General features: G+C 41.3%; 1 protein-coding gene across 1 annotated transcript in view; it reads right to left on the reverse strand.

The window, feature by feature from the left end:
* auts2a (activator of transcription and developmental regulator AUTS2 a) overlaps positions 1-16,587 on the reverse strand; it is a 288,031-nt gene that overhangs the window by 210,270 nt on the left and 61,174 nt on the right. The window contains exon 3 of the mRNA XM_034890751.1: positions 13,933-14,148. Within this exon, the coding sequence (XP_034746642.1) occupies positions 13,933-14,148 (216 nt within the window). The remainder of the gene's footprint in view (positions 1-13,932; positions 14,149-16,587) is intronic.

The following is a 16,587-nucleotide window of genomic DNA, read 5'->3' on the forward strand; positions in this document are numbered from 1 at the left end:
GTAAAAGCCTCATTGCACGTTATCGCAAACGCTTGGTTGCAGTTGTTGCTGCTCAGGGGGGCCCAACCAGTTATTAGGTTTAGGGGGCAATCACTTTTCACACAGGGCCATGAGGTTTGGATTTTTTTTCACCTTTAATAATAAACACCTTCATTTACAAATTGCATTTTGTGTTTACTTGTGTTGTCCTTGACTATTGTTTAAATTGGTTTGATGTTCCGAAACACTTAAGTGTGACAAACATGCAAAGGAACAGGAAATGAGGAAGGGGGCAAACACTTTTTCACACCCCTGTATATACACATATATATATATATATATATATATATATACATATACACACACACACACACACACACACACACATATATAATATATAAACATTTATATACATACATACAGTATATACAGTATATATACATATAGTATATGCATATATGCACTTGTCAAATAGATACAGTATATACACATATACAGTATGTAAACACACACATGTATACACACATATGCACCTAAATACATGTATATACACACACAAAAAAGTGTGAAATAACGGAAAAAACATGTCTTATAATCTAGTTTCTTCAAAGTAACTCCTGCAAACCCTTGGTGTTCTCTCAATGAGCTTCATGAGGTAGTCCCTGAAATGGTCTCCCCCCCAGGTGGGCCTGGTCACGGTTAATTAGTGGAATTTCTTCCTTATTAATGGAGTTGGGACCATCAGTTGTGTTGTGCAGAAGTCAGGTTGATACACAACCGACAGCCTAATTGACGACTGGTAGAATTCATATTATGGCAAGAACCAATCAAAAACTTTGAACGTGTCCCAAAGTGCAGTCGCAAAAACCATCAAGCGCTACCCCGAAACTGGCTCACATGAGGACCGCCCCAGGAAAGAGAGACCAAAAGTCCCCTCTGCTGCTGAGAATAAGTTCCTCTGAGTCCCCAGCCTCAAATATCAGAAAGTTAACAACAGCTCAGATTATAGAGCACATGAATACCACACAGAGTTCTAGCAGCAGACACATCTCGAGGTCAACTGTTTTAGTTTTTTTAGTTTTTCACTTACGTAATATTGCGAAAATCAGGAATATCCTGTCTAAAAATGATGCAGAAAAACTAGTCCATGCATTTGTTACTTCTAGGCTGGATTACTCCATTTCTTTGTTATCAGGCTGCTCGGAAAAGTCCATAAGGACTCTTCAGCTGATCCAGAATGCTGTGGCACGTGTTCTGACAGGAACCAGGAAAAGAGATCACATTTCTCCTGTTTTAGCTTTTCTGCATTGGCTTCCTGTAAAATTTAGAATAGAATTTAAAATCCTTCTTCTCACCTACAAAGCTCTCCATGGTCAGGCTCCATCTTATCTTAAAGAGCTCATAGTACCTTACAACCCTACAAGAGCACTACGCTCCCAGAATGCAGGATTACTGGTGGTTCCTAGAGTCTCTAGAAGTAGAACGGGAGCCAGAGCGTTCAGCTATCAGGCTCCTCTCCTGTGGAACCAGGTTCCAGTTTGGGTCCGGGAGGCAGACATCGTCTCCACGTTTAAGAGTAGGCTTAAGACTTTCCTTTTTGATAAAGCTTATAGTTAGGGCATAGAATCGAATATTTTTAGGGAGTGAGGAGTCGCAGCGTCCGCCTAACCCGGCCCACCTGCTTCTCTTCATAGTTTTCAGATTTATCTATCATATAATCAAGAATATGATAAAACTAAAGGGAGACTTGGCATACAGCCCGATCCGGTTGGGGAGAGTTCTAGCCCGACCGGGCTGGAGCTCTCTTCACCTTGTCTCTCTTAGTTTTGCTGTAATAATAGTTTTAGACAGCTGGGGACTTATTTTGATACACTGAGCTCCTCTCTCCTCTATCTTTCCATCTTTTCATGTATGTGCATCCATGTCCCAGAAATGCTTGTTACTAACCTAGCTCCGGGGAGTCATTCCCCGGAGTCCTTATGTTCTTTTTTCCCCAGAATGTTCCCTTGGATCAGAGAGGCTCCAAAATCAGGGTAGCAGCTGTCGCCTTGGTCCCGCTCCATGTTCTGTGATGCCATGTTCATCTGCTACACTGCAGTACCCTGCTACGTCCAGCTACGCCCTGCTACGCCCTGCTGCGTCCTGCTGTGCCTTGTAATGCCGCACAGCGTCCTGCTATGCCATGAACTACTACAAAGAACTGCAACAGACTACACATTTTTTCTATTTTTGTTATTGCCACTCTTGATTCCAACCCCAACCGGCCCGTCAGACACCGCCTACCAAGAGCCTGGGTCTGACCGAGGTTTCTGCCTAAAACGAAGTTTTTCCTCGCCACTGTCGCCCTGTTGCTTGCTCTGGAGGAGACTACTAGAACTGTTGGGTCCTTGTAAATTCTGGAGTGTGGTCTATCTGTATAGTGTCTTGAGATAACTCTTGTTATAAATTGATACTATAAATAAAATTGAATTGAATGGAATTAAGAGGAGACCGCGCAAATCAGGCATTCATGGTCCATTAGCAGCTAGGAAACCACGGCTAAGGAGAGGCAACAAACAGAAGAGATTGGTTTGGGCCAAGAAACACAAGGAATGGACATTAGACCAGTGGAAATCTGGGCTTTGGTCTGATGAGTCCACGTTGGAGACTCTTTGGTTCCAACTGCCGTGTCTTTGCGCGACGGAGAAAAGGTGACAGATGGATTCTACATGCCTGGTTCCCACCGTAAAGCATGGAGAAGGAGGTGTGATGGTGTGGGGGTGCTTTTGCTGGTGACACTGTTGGGGATTTATTCCAAATTGAAGGCATACTGAACCAGCATGGCTACCATAGCATCTTGCAGTGGCATGCCATCTCATCATTTATTTGTCAACAGGACAATGACGCCAAACACACCTCCAGGCTGTGTGAGGGCTATTTGACCCAGAAGGAGAGTGATGGAGTGCTGCGCCTCCACAGTCACCGGATCTGAACCCAATCCCGATGGTTTGGGGAGAGCTGGGCCGCAGAGTGAAGGCAAAAGGGCCGACAAGTGCTGAGCATTCTGGGAACTCCTTCAAGACTGTTGGGAAAACCATTTCACCTATTGAAGCTCATCAAGAGAATACCAAGAGTGTGCAACGCAGTAATCAGAGCAAAGGGTGGCTACTTTGAAGAAACTCGAATATAAGACTGGCTTATGTTTTTTCCGTTATTTAACACTTTTTTGTTAAGTACATAATTCCACATGTGTTCATTCATAGTTCTGATGCCTGCAGTGAGAATGTACAAGGTAAATAATCATGAAAATAAAGGAAACTCATAGAATGAGAAGGTGTGTTCAAGCTTTTGGCCTATATATATATATATATATATATATATATATAGAGATAGATAGATAGAGATAGATAGATACACACACACACACACAATTATATAGATCCCCAGAGTCTGGGTGAATCACAGATGGCTATTTCTCTCTCCCTGCTCGGGGCGACAGGAAAACCAGGCTGAGACCTCCACCTCCTCAGCCCGCGGTGGCAAAGAGCTGGCACTGCCTAGAGAACGGGGAAAGGAAAGAGGAGGATGGAGTCGGGCCTTCCCTGCGGGTTTTCTTGGAGAAACTGTCTCCATCTGCTCATCTGGGCCAAATCTGACAGTGAACGGTTTTCACTATTTACTTTTTGGGATACAGCCTGTGTTTTTGCTCACAGGATACATATATACAGGATATAATTTGCATTCAGTGTGTGTACAACATTTAGCCATCACCACAATCACTTATGCACTGAACATCAGACATTTGGCAGGGAGAGGCTTTTTCCTTCTTTTTTGAAGCACACAGTTTTTCTGACAGCACATTGTAACTGTCATCTGAAGGTCTATTCCTTCCTTCCTACTCAGTGTAAGAGAGGATCAATACCTCTTTTTCGTCCTGGATCTCTACCCCTATGCCAGGTTAAGAGGAGTTTCCAAACAGGTCCGGTCAAGACGGAGGCTTACTAAAAGAAAGAGCAGTAGAGGCTGAGTTCAAGGTCAAAGGACTATAAGCGTTATCCCCTTCCAACTTGAGATCCGTCTAGATTCAAGTGGAGGTGGAGCACTGAGTTTTATGAGAACTTTTATTCACTGAGAACATGTAATGAGCTGTGAAAAAATTAAAGAATCGGAACTTGCTGCACGGTGTTTGCATTTCGAGTGCATGTAATGCATGGAAAGAATGTTATCGGCCAGTTGTCAGGCTCTCACATCTGGCTTAACTCTCCGCATCCTAACAGCTTGTTCAGTCCCACAATGAACCTGGAACAATAGAACATGCTCTGGTCTTTTTTTCCATCTTTTATTTTTACTATGCTGCTGCTGCCACGGTTCCATGGTCACACTCAAGAAAAAAACAGAGAGTAGTCTGTCAATATGTCAAGATCAGACTACATTCCTCTGTAGATCCATTCATGGTCATGCTTTATTGAGCTCTAAGTGATAAAATAACATGTTTATTCTCTTATTTACTTTGGGAGTCCAGTGAGAACTAAAGACATTTCCCCCGAATGCACCATATGGATATCTGATTACATGGTAGAGTAACCTGGTTTTCAATAAACCTGCGGTTATAGTAAACAATAAGTTTATGGCGATTTTGGTGCGGTTTCAGGTTAAATAGTTTGTAAATGTTTACTTTTCAACAAAAGGATAATCTTTTATGGAACCTTTCCATGAAATTGTTAGACACAATAAAAATCTGAGGCTGTCAGAGGTAAAAACAGCAATTTTAGTGGATGGACATTTGCCCCATGGGGTTACATTGTATCCCGGTTCGGAGCTGCCAGTTATAGCATTCTCGCTCAATATTGGACCAATTTCAAAGACTTGTGTTCAAATTAGTCACTTAGACACCAATGCGTAATAACATAGAGTTAATTAACACTGTAAATTGACTTAGTTGATGAATATCAATGACCAAATTAGTTGCCAACAGATTTAGTTAACAATTAGTCATCAGGCAGCGTCTACAAGACACATCTCTAGCACAAGCCCTGTTTTCCGATGTCTCTTCCTGTTTGCTATTCCAAACAACTACTGCTCCAGACTTGATAGCTCAATTTAAAGTGGAGGTTGTTAATGGAATGTGTGAACCAGGCTGCTCTCTTCTGAAGATGTTTGCTTTTCTCTCTCTACCTTTATTTAGTCATCGATAAGATGTGTGTGTGTGCATGCGTGTCTCAGAGGGAGATAACACTACTCTGCCTATATGATGGAAAATAAACCTGTAATCTGAAAACACTTCAGTCCTGATTTAACTAAAGACTTAAAGTTATTTGCATGTACTGTCGATGAAACAAAACCTTGGAGTGTGTTTCCATTCGGATACTTCCATGAGAACACTTACATGTAGTACACCATGTACTCCCTCGTGTAGCGCGTAAATTACGACAGGTCAGCATCGTCTCAAACTACGTGTGGTCATTATGCACTGACCGGAGATGACTTCTTCCTGGTAGACTGCAGTGTTTACTAATGTTTTAAAAAATATACAGTATTTCGGCCAATATATCGGCATATCAGATTTTTATTTGTATCGGCCTTAAAAATCCTTTATCGCTGGGCTCTAATTATTTAGACTAATAAGTTGGGCATCTTTGGGACCTTGAGGCCATTCTTTCACCTTATAGTACACAGGATAATGCAGAGTTCTTGTTGGGTTTTTAAAGCACAAAGCAGTGATATTGATTATCTCGTCATCCTACTTATCAGTCAAACTGAACCTCCCCTTGCCTTAAAGGATTCAAGTAATGCTGATGTGGAGATTAGGACTGATCTGTTTGCTGAAAATCAAGCCTTTCTTCAAAAATCAAATATCTACCAGTCATACAGTCACTTCTGATATCATGAAGGTTTCTAATCCAAATTAGTCTATGGACTAAATCACCACTATCACACCTGCCCTATTTAAAGGGCATTGGGTTTCCTTTTACCCAACAGTAAAACTATTTCAAGCTTTGGGGAGATCAAATACAATTGGGTATCTTGTTTAATTATTTTAAAACTACTCATACTTTGACCCAGGATATGATTATAAGCTGTAGTTGTGTAACTGTAGAGAAAAACATAAGCAAAGATCGACCAAGTAAAAGTAGTATATTAAAGACAAACGTAAGAGCGGTTTGCAAAACTGGGACAGAATACAGTAGATTGTATTTTCAAAAGGTTCAATAAATAGGGAGAGGAAATAATAGTTCACTAAAATTGCTTTCATGTTTGCTTTATATGGTATCTCACCCTAAAACTGCTCATTACATTTCCACAAGTATCTGGATATGATCCAAGTAAGATGATACTATTTTTTGAATCCTCTGCTAGCTTTAATGACTTCTAACATTTACTCTTTAAGGATGATTAAACTGCATGTAGTACTGTGGTAACACATTTCAGAGTGGTTCAGTGTTGAGTGAGTCTGTATTGTCTGAAGCACTGGCAACAGAAGTTTACTTTTACTTCTGTTTATTTCATTTGACTCTTGTACTGGTCAGAAGTCAAGAAAACATAACTGAGTATATTTTGTTAAAATCAAGACTAAGATCGAGAGAAATATGGACTTTGGGAAAAGGAAATAAGTTAATGGGATTCCCTCTGGATTTATTTCCAAAAAGTGATATGTGTTAGGCTGAGTGACATCTCAGTCACCCCTCAGGTGGAGTGAGAGGGGGAGAAGGTCTGCAGGCGGTCATGGAGGAGGCAGGACTGGAACAAAGTCATTGAGTGGGGCACACGCTGGGTAAAAACCAACCCCTACTATGTCTTTTTCTATTAAGATTATTTCTGGGGCATTTTAGGCCTTTATTCAACAGGACAGATGAAGACATGAAGGGGGGGATGACATGCAGCAAAGAGACGCAGGTTGGAGTTGAAACCGGCCCACTGCGTCAAGGAGTAAACCTCTTTACATGGGCGCTTGCTCTACCAACTGAGCTATCTGGGCGCCCGTCCTTTTGTCAAACTGGAGACACATTAACAGCCAGAGTTGAGCCCACATGGGAATATTTCACTTCACGCGCCTTTGGCGGTGCTCCCCTAAATACTCCACTTTCCCAGCCACCACCTGCTCCCTGACCTCCTCTTTTACAGGGGGCAACAAAGTGTAGCAAAGGTAAGACAGAGAGAAGGAGGAGAAAGAGCATTTCTCTTTTCAGGCTCCCACCATCCACATACATAAACGCATGGTACACTACGTATAAACCACTATTCCACAGGTTCGAGGCTTAGCTGAAATTCAGGATATGCCTAATTGATATTAAAGAGCAATTGTCTCTGCAGAGTGCAGTCTACATCAAAGAGCAGTAGGAGAAGCAAGTTCCAGCAATTATACACCTTATTAAAGCCTATTAATGTGCGGCAACCCAGTGTGTGTGCATGTGTGAACGAGTTAGTATTTGTACATTTATTAAGTGTGGTCCATAATGGACCCGGGTGGTCCATTATGTTGGGAATTTACACATGGCTGAAATGTTCATATTAGGACTTATCCACCATTAAGGTAGAACTCTAAAATTCTGCACACCACAAGGCTGCATAGCATTTATAAATGGTGTGCTAAAGTTATTGTTGTGCTTGTGGTGCTTTTTCTTCTTCATTAGTTATTTTTTTGAGCATGTTATTCTCCTGGAGCCCTAATCTTGCAAAAGTATGTTCGTTTGTCTTTGATAGTGGACAGAAGTGTGATGAAGTTTAAGCAGTTTAGACAGAGGTGTTGGGTGTGTGCATGGCCCCAACACACACACACACACACACACACACACACACACACACACACACACACACACATACAAAAACTGAAAAACAGCTTTCATTCACTCACTCTTACTCTGGTTTAAAAAAATTTAAATAATAATTTCCAAATCCAGGTGGTCTTGAACTATCTTGGGCCTTTATCGGCGGGCCTGTGTGTTGTCACTGGTATGAGACTGGATTAGACAAGAAGTGGTCTGCCTGTGACAAGGACAGTCATGATAAAAGCTTCTTCAAATACCTTTGACTGACAGCTGAGATGGGCCCGGGCTTTAGGTGGGGAAACACAATTGTTCACAAATTGACGTTGAGGGCCGTCAAGAGTTAGAGCCAGCGTCAGGTTGGAGAGTGACTAGTGCGAGCAGATGTTTCTTATTTCACTCCTCTGCCTTCCTACAGCAGCTACAGCATCTTGATTGCAAACGTGCAATGAAATGACTGTTCAACAGTCATGCAAACGGGTAGTCCAACCCCCTGCCCTCCTCCTGCCTGTCCTCCTTCAGAGAAAAGTAACACTTCAAAAGAAAAGCTTTTTCAATGCAGGGCAAGCGGGAAGAAAGTAAAAGAAACACATTTAACCGTTTTCAAAGACATGTTGGCCTAGACTTGTCAAACAGCATCAGGGGCTCATGCTAGAGAAAGGCAGTTGTTGGAGGGGACATGGTAATGTCGTCAGTAGGAGATGCAGACAAGGCGGGTGGATGTTAGAGGTAGAGTTGCGGGGGTGTGAATGTTCTGTCAGAGGGCCTCAAGCAGAAGGAGGCCCACTGGATTTTTAGCAGCACACGTATCAGAGTTATACACTAACGTGCAACGTGAAGCTGTAGCGAGGCATGTTGCCTTAGTAACACCTTGTGTTACCATTATTATATGATTATGTTCCACACACCTTTACTGCGTTAACATGCAGAAACCATATAGTGCTGTAAAAAGCCTTCTACACGCCAATTACATGCAGACTTGTCAAACGCCCAGAATGCATTTAAATGTTAACAGATAGTCGTCATTTGTGTGACAAAGACACAAAACCACAAAACAAGTCGTCATGATTGGATTTGATTAGATCCAGTGCTATAAACCACCACTGTGACAGCAACAATTATTATCCCCACAACCACCAGAATGGATTTATCATCTTATCTGACAATCAGGACATTGCTTTTCTTCGAATCTCTTATTGGCTTAGTGGATAAGCTTATTAAGGGTAACCCACAAAGCTGTAAGAGCTGAACATTATATTACAGATTCACTGCAGATTGAGAAGCATGTAAGCTTTCCCTGTCCTGGCAAAATCAGAGCTTCACTCCAAATATTCACACACACACACACACACACACACACACACACACACACACACACACACACACACACACACACACACACACACACACACACACACACACACACACACACACACACACACACACACACACACACACACACACACACACACACACACACACACAGAATGATATCAGCCTGTGGTAAGGACTAAGGCACGGCAAGTGGAGTTAGTATCTACCCAATGAGATGATTTAGGGAGCCGGAGCCCAGAGCCCAGAGCCCTCAAGTTGACCGGCAAACCTGGTTAGAGCTTCTCAAGGAAGCCTCTTCAAACCCCGGGGCTAGACAGCGCTCAGCAGTCTCCACAGCAATCACTCCTTACCGCTGGGACAAAAGATCAAAGCTCTTTTATTCACATTTTAGATGTGACTGACAAATGGGGACAGCTGTGAAGTGGTGTCAAGCTTTTACTTTATCTTTTTAATAAAAGAACTCAGATTGACAACTTGTAGAAATACTGTCATGTCAGTCCTATGCACAGGCCCGGCAACTGTGCCTGTGATCCTATTACTCTAAACTGCCTTATAATGAGCCAAAATAACACCGAGACCAGATGAGAGCGCCCAATACAAGAATCTCACTTAATCCACGGTTTGAGTTGAGTTGGTTGGAGAGGTTTACACAAGGATATCATGATGCAGTATACTTTAATAAAAAACGTGATCACACATTTTTTCTTTTTGAGAAAGGGTATGTCAGATATGCATGCAGTTAGGCTTTCTTGCCATTGATATCTTCATCACATTTTTTACATTGCATTTGCTTGCCAAATAACTTAGCTTCTAATCATGTCATCATTGTCAGCAGACTGTGTGCAAAACCTTTTTGTGGTACAGCGTTTATGTCGGATTGGGGTCGATGCATTTTTTTGTTCTCTCTTACCATTACCGGGTTTCTATGATACCAACACATTTGTGTTGTCGTTTTACTCCTCGGTCTGTCTCACACAGTATATTGATGTTGTGCCCCTCTCTTTCTGGGCACAGCTTGTCAGGTGGAGTAACAAACACCTTTCATTTGTTGATGCTGCTTGGGAAAACTGGGAGCGTTTGGTTTGAAGTAGGATACAAACATGGCAGTTGTTACATAAAAATAAGATTGCAAAAAGGGCTGAATTGAGATTATGATTATAATACAGCCCTAAGAAGTTATACTAGGAGTGCAAAAAGTAGTAGTAGTAGAAGTAAATAAGAGAACTGTGTCCCAATTTATACACAAATGGATTCAGCTGTTTCCTGCTGCATTTTGTGTCCTTTTCAAACATGTTTTAGTCACTTTGGTTATTTTGGAGAGGGTTGACAACATGGAGCACATAACATACAGAAAATGCACTATATTTTACATAGAAATACTATTTCAACTGACAAGAGGGTGAACCTCACCAAATTTCCTTAGATAGGCAAACCACTATTCTTTCCAGAGTCCAGTCCAATATAAATCATCGCACCCAAATGTCTGAGAAACAGACCCAGAAATAAAAACAGACAGCCAGACGAACAGGCAGACAAACAGGCAGGTGTTTGGATAGAGATGTGGGGGGGATCAGAGACTCCCCACTCCCCCAGTGCCAGAGAGCAGATGGGCCTCACAGCACGCCCCTCTGTTCACCAGAGCTGCTGTAGAAAGCAGCACACACCACAGGCCACAAATCTACCATCAGTGAGCTGAACAGAGCCTTACAAGAACAGAACCCCCAGGTTTGTTGGTGTGTTACAACTTTGGGAAGCAAGTCTACATTCTAGCTGAGCACCTGAAAACAGCTTAAAACCGCAGTCTGATGCAATGAATATGTCAAACAGGTTGTACTACACACTGCAGTTGAACCAATCACAATGCTTGTTTAGAAAACCCCTGCATCATGTGTTTACATTTTAACGTTGCTCAACAAACTGAGGCCAGATTCAAATTTTATCTCAAGATCTCAATGATCTAAAATGAATGTATTCTTTAACACTTCATTATTAACAACACATTCAATAACGTTAGATTGGAGACCTTATTATTTGTTGGGTCACACCCCCAAAGAAATTTACCCAAAACTTGCAGTCAGAGAGGTTGCTGTTGGGCAAATTTGTATTGTTTTTATTTATGTACGAAACCAAACGTCAGGTAGGTCTGAAAACAGCTAAAACAAAGAAGTTTAACAATTTCACATATCTCCGCAATTCAAAATCAACTGCCATCTACCTACTTGAAAGTCATTTTTGTGTTAGCGCAACTTCACAGTATTTAGGTCCAAAATCCTACATGAGATTGAATTGTAACATTCAGTTTATGTTTGAAAAATCCTTTCCATGACAAGTGGAATAATATAACTTTATAATTAATAAAGCACTCTTAACTTAAAGTAAACCTGGCACAGCCCTCACACATGCAAGTGAGGCATACAGTACTACCTCATTGGATTTCATCCACAAACACACACGCAGTACTGAATAGCATCTCATTTCAGTCACTCCTTCAAACCACATAGACAAAAGCTCATGCACAAAGAAAGATCGCTTTCATCTTGGCAAGCATCTATTCTCACACACACGCACACAAAAACACACACACATACACACACACACACACACACACACACACACTAAAGGTCTCTGTTTAAGTTTTTAAAGCTAAAACACAGAAAATGTAGCCTTAAATCAAATACTCAAAATCTGGATTAGTGATTCATTGTTGCACAAGTGACAATTAAACAAATACATTCCAGTAAAAACAAGAAGCTCCATGCAATAGGATATTAAGATACAACTATGAAATATAATATAAAATTAAAAGAAGCGTTAGACGGTCATATAATTTGCGGCTTTCTAAGGCGCTCTCATCGATCCCTGCTGAAGCTTCCTCTACCTGGGCTCTTCTTCCACTGTGAGGCTACATGTCAGAGGCACCTTAAACATTAACCCCCTTGAGCTTACAATCTCTCAATAGTTCAGTACATTGGGTCAGTGCCACAGATCGAAAACATTTGCTGCAATCTGCGAGCTCGGCTGGAAGAGGAACAAAACAAAAGGGGGGGAAAAAACACCTCTTTCTTAATTCAACAACAAATTCCCTCTCTTTCGCCCTCATTCTGCTTTAAAGTGGGAGATAACAAAAAAGTGCTGATAACAGAAACTCTCTCACCAGACTGTAGCATTTCTAAACAGAGAACTAAACCTTGAGATAGACCTCTGACATTTAAAATGTAACCTTGTGCGAGGACAACGCCTTAACGTTTATTTATAGTGAAGCTAAAGAAAAGATAATAGTTCTACTAGATAACTCTGCAGCTTGTTTCTCTGCAGAGAGGACAAAAAGGGGAGGCGTAGGGCGCAGATGATGATCTTTTCAATTATGCATAGCGTGACAGATTAGGGGGTTATTGAGCACCAAGGTTGATAGGTGCATCTTCCAGCGAACAAAACCTAGTTTTCATTATTGAGAACTGTGACTGTGTAACAGCCTGGTTAGCATAATCATCAGTATTATTATTAAAATCTTTAATGATTATTGATAAGAAGGACCCATTGCAATTAAGAGAGCTCCCATTGGGGACTAAGCCAATGCGCCTTGCATTTAACCCATCAGTGTGGTTGCCACATGTCACAGCCACCGTGGTGTGTGTGGAGGGTTACAGCAACGCATGCTGTGTTCATGTTTGTGTGTGTGCAAGCACATATGTATGTAAGTAGGTGAGAAACATAGTGGGTGAGAATGTGGTGAACGTGTTTGCATGTGTGAGCTTGCATGTGCGTGAGTGCATCTGTGAGCATTTGTATGGGCTGAGGAGATCACGGTTGGGCTGCCTCTGCCAACAACCTAAACACCATTCATGCCCAAAACACACAACCACAGCGTCCTGCCAAAGTATCCAAAACACACACACACACACACACACACACACACACACACACTCACACTCACACACACACACACACACACACACACACACAAACACACAGCAAGACCCTTTGAAATCAAGGTGCAGTTAAGACAACCTTGAAACTGGCAGGTAGCACTCTGTCCATTAGCCAGGACAGAGACAGACAGAGACAGAGTGGAGGACAGCCAAACAGAAACACAACCACTAAACTGCCTTCTACAAAAGAATAGCAGGATTACACAAGCTGGCCTGAGTGTACTGTAAATAGTAAAGGTATCTTGAATTTAAAAATGCCTGAGAATTCTGTGAATTTTCATACAGTTGTGTTCAAATTAATAGCAGTCCAACATCACTAAACTCATAAATCATACTTTTTGGTAGAAGTGATATTTCTACATGACAAATAATTTCCCAGTAAATGTTGTAGAGTCCTAGAAAACCTTCACTGAGACATCTCCAGCCATTTCACCTGCAGTGTGTGAAACAATGAAATGCACAAACGCCACAGCTGAAGATTGCATTAAAGAATATAGTTGTTATACTGTACATCTGCCCTGATTACAGATTTGATTTATCAGCACACACACACTTAGTGCATCGCTGCACAAAGCGACTGCTGAGCCAAGAGAAAAAAAAAGCAACTGAAGCCTTATTTTTATATACTTGAACTCACTGGGTTGACAACTGATTTCCAAATTACCTTGAACCATTATCATGAAAGAGTATGGTAAGGTTATACAAGCAGCTGTGCTGAACCCCTGTTAAAGACATCTAATTGCATCTCAGAAAAACTCTCCTACATTAATGTGACCATTGTCATTACATTTGTTCCCATTTTCTGAGCATAAGTACACCGAAATGAAAAAATGTCAAAAAAGCTGTAACCATATGTATCATAGCTCAAAACGAAAATGTAGTACTCAGCTACATTTGCCATACACAATTTATTGCAGAGATAAATCAATAAAAGATCTTAAACTCACCGTTGTGTGTTTCGTGTTCAGGTGTTTCTTCTTCCTCTTGCCTTGCGTGTGCGCCAGGCGGGGGTTGTTCTCCTGGTCAGAAGCCTGCTGCTGGTGGTGATGATGGTTCTTGCAGGGCTCCAGGCTCAGGCCGTTGGGGACCCTGGCAGCCTTTTTCTTGTGTAGGGGCCCTGCCTGGTTGTCTCTGCACTCTTGGGGTTTCAGTGTCAAGTTCTTCTGCAGAGGAAACAACACATGAGAAAGCTTTAATTAGTGCAAAACAAATATGTTTGGTAATGTGTTGTTGTACAGCATGTATGAACTTTTGGACTCTGCAATCATTAGCACACTTACTTCACTAGAGAGGTTGATAAAAAGAAGCTCAATAAATGTCAAGTTTGACACAAATCATTACTCTACAATAAGCTAATTAAGCAAATAAAGGCTTTAGATACAATGTAGTATCACAAGATTTTCTTCCCAAAGAACAGAACAGTTAGATTTGTTTTTACCATGTGGTTTTATTTCAAAGTCCACAGCAGAGAGGGCAACAGGAATAATGACAAAGAGAGCAAACTGGAACCCCATCTGGATTTAAACCAGCGACCAGAGCAATTTTGGATCTGTGTCTTTATTACAACTTGGTTTTTTTAAACATGCCGGTTCACCACTTTGGTCCACACTGAAATATGTTACATACTTCTGAATGGACTGCCATGACATTTCGTACTGACATTCATAATCCTCAGAGGATGAATTGTAATGACTGTGGTGATCCTCTGACTTTTCATCTAGTGCCGCCAGGTGTATGATCACCTTGTTTTGCTTTAGTACCATTATGAGGTTGCTATTTATGGTTGCTATTGGAGCAACATGACATTGTGTACACATATCCATTGTCCTATCAGGATGAATAGTGAGGATTCAGTGAGCCCTTAACTTTTCATCGAGTGCAATCTGAATTTACAATACTTTACGACAAATGCATGCAAAACTATCCCATCAGCCTCAGCTGCACTTTGTACTTAGTACTAATCATCATTTTAACATACTAAAATAAGATTGTGAACAAGCTAGTATACAGTATCTGCTAAACATCAGCATGATAGCAACAGATTTGAGCTCAAAGCACTTCAGCTTACTGTACATACAGCCTCAGAGCTGCTAGCTAGCCTGCAGACTCTCTGGTCTTGTTTGCACAATGACATCACATTACAAGACTCTAAACTACATTCAAGCTTGGCCTGAAGAAGAGTAGCCCGAGGAACGATGAAGCTGAGTAGAAACTTTGATTGAGCTTGTGTTTACCTGTAAGGCCCATTTCTGAGCAGGAAACAGATCAGAAAAAAACACAGCAAGAAACATCAAAACGTGTAAGTTCAGTTTGCCTGTCAACACATAAAAACTGCATTAGAAGACTTTTTTTCATTAAGAAAACTGGATTCTGAACCCATTCCAATAAGCTCCAACTCCAATATTGCGGGGTCCACAGATGGGGTTATTCAGTTTGACCGGGCTGATCAATAGAAGCACTCATCTGCTGCTGAGAGACTGGGTAATGGATTACAGCCGCTCACAGTAAAACCCATGGAACAAATCCGCTTTGTTATTTGAAGGAGTGACTATTTTGCTCCAGTGTGGACCAAGGAGCCGTTGATGTTAACCCTAACCCCCAGGGAGACTCTTAGCTGGTGAAGCAGCCATCAGGGTGAAGGCTGAGTGTTGAAGGGGAAGATGGAAAGCTGCCACAGCTGTGCTAATGACATGTCGATACATTTTAACAAGAAGGTAGAGAGAAAAGGTTCTAAGTATCTAGTGGCATTAACACCAATGATGTATGATGGTTAGCTTAAAGGACTTATTCTTTGGGTGCATGTGTACTGTTAATTATTTTACCATGATAATGGGATCCCCTTTGCTGTTTTTGCAGTATTATTGCCATGTCATATTTCATCTTATGCTCAAATCCTCCCTACTTGCGCTACTTGAAACGTAGAAAATGACAGAGATTATCCTCATTTCTGTGTTATCACAAGACTAAATTAACATTCTGGACACTTTTCAGGGGTGGAAAGCAAGTACAATTACTCAACTATGTTACTTGAGTACAATTTACAGGTATATGTACTTTCCATTTCATTTCTAAAGCCCTGACGAAGACCTACAGTGGTCAAAACATGTTGGCTTTTTAAAGATTAAGTTGCTAAATAAAGTAGGGCTGGGACGATTCATCAACGTATGCAACGCCATCCATTACAAAAATACGTTGATTTGCATTAAGTGCGTCCATGCAGAAAAGAGGAAGAAGGCAGCGCCTGTAACCATGGATTTGTCTAAAGAAGCTGCAGCTCCAACATCGCCAACAGTTAATAATTGTTAGGGACAGCTCAACAATAAAGACTTTTAAATAGTTCCTACCTCGTTCTTATCTCCTCTGCATTTGTTTGACAGCTATGTTACTAGTTACTTTGAAGATCAAGATTTTACACCCAAATAAATACAGGTTAACAGTTATAAATAATTATTAGACAATCACACTGACAGGGTTTTTCTCATGCCAGTCGAATACTTTTACTGTTGATAAGGTCCCATGACATTGTGCTCTTTGGATGCTTTCATATAGACCTTAGTGGTCCCTAATACTGTATCTGAAGTCTCTTTTATATAGACCTTAGT

Source organism: Etheostoma cragini, chromosome 13 (genome assembly GCF_013103735.1).
Source record: "Etheostoma cragini isolate CJK2018 chromosome 13, CSU_Ecrag_1.0, whole genome shotgun sequence".
Lineage (NCBI taxonomy): Eukaryota > Metazoa > Chordata > Actinopteri > Perciformes > Percidae > Etheostoma > Etheostoma cragini.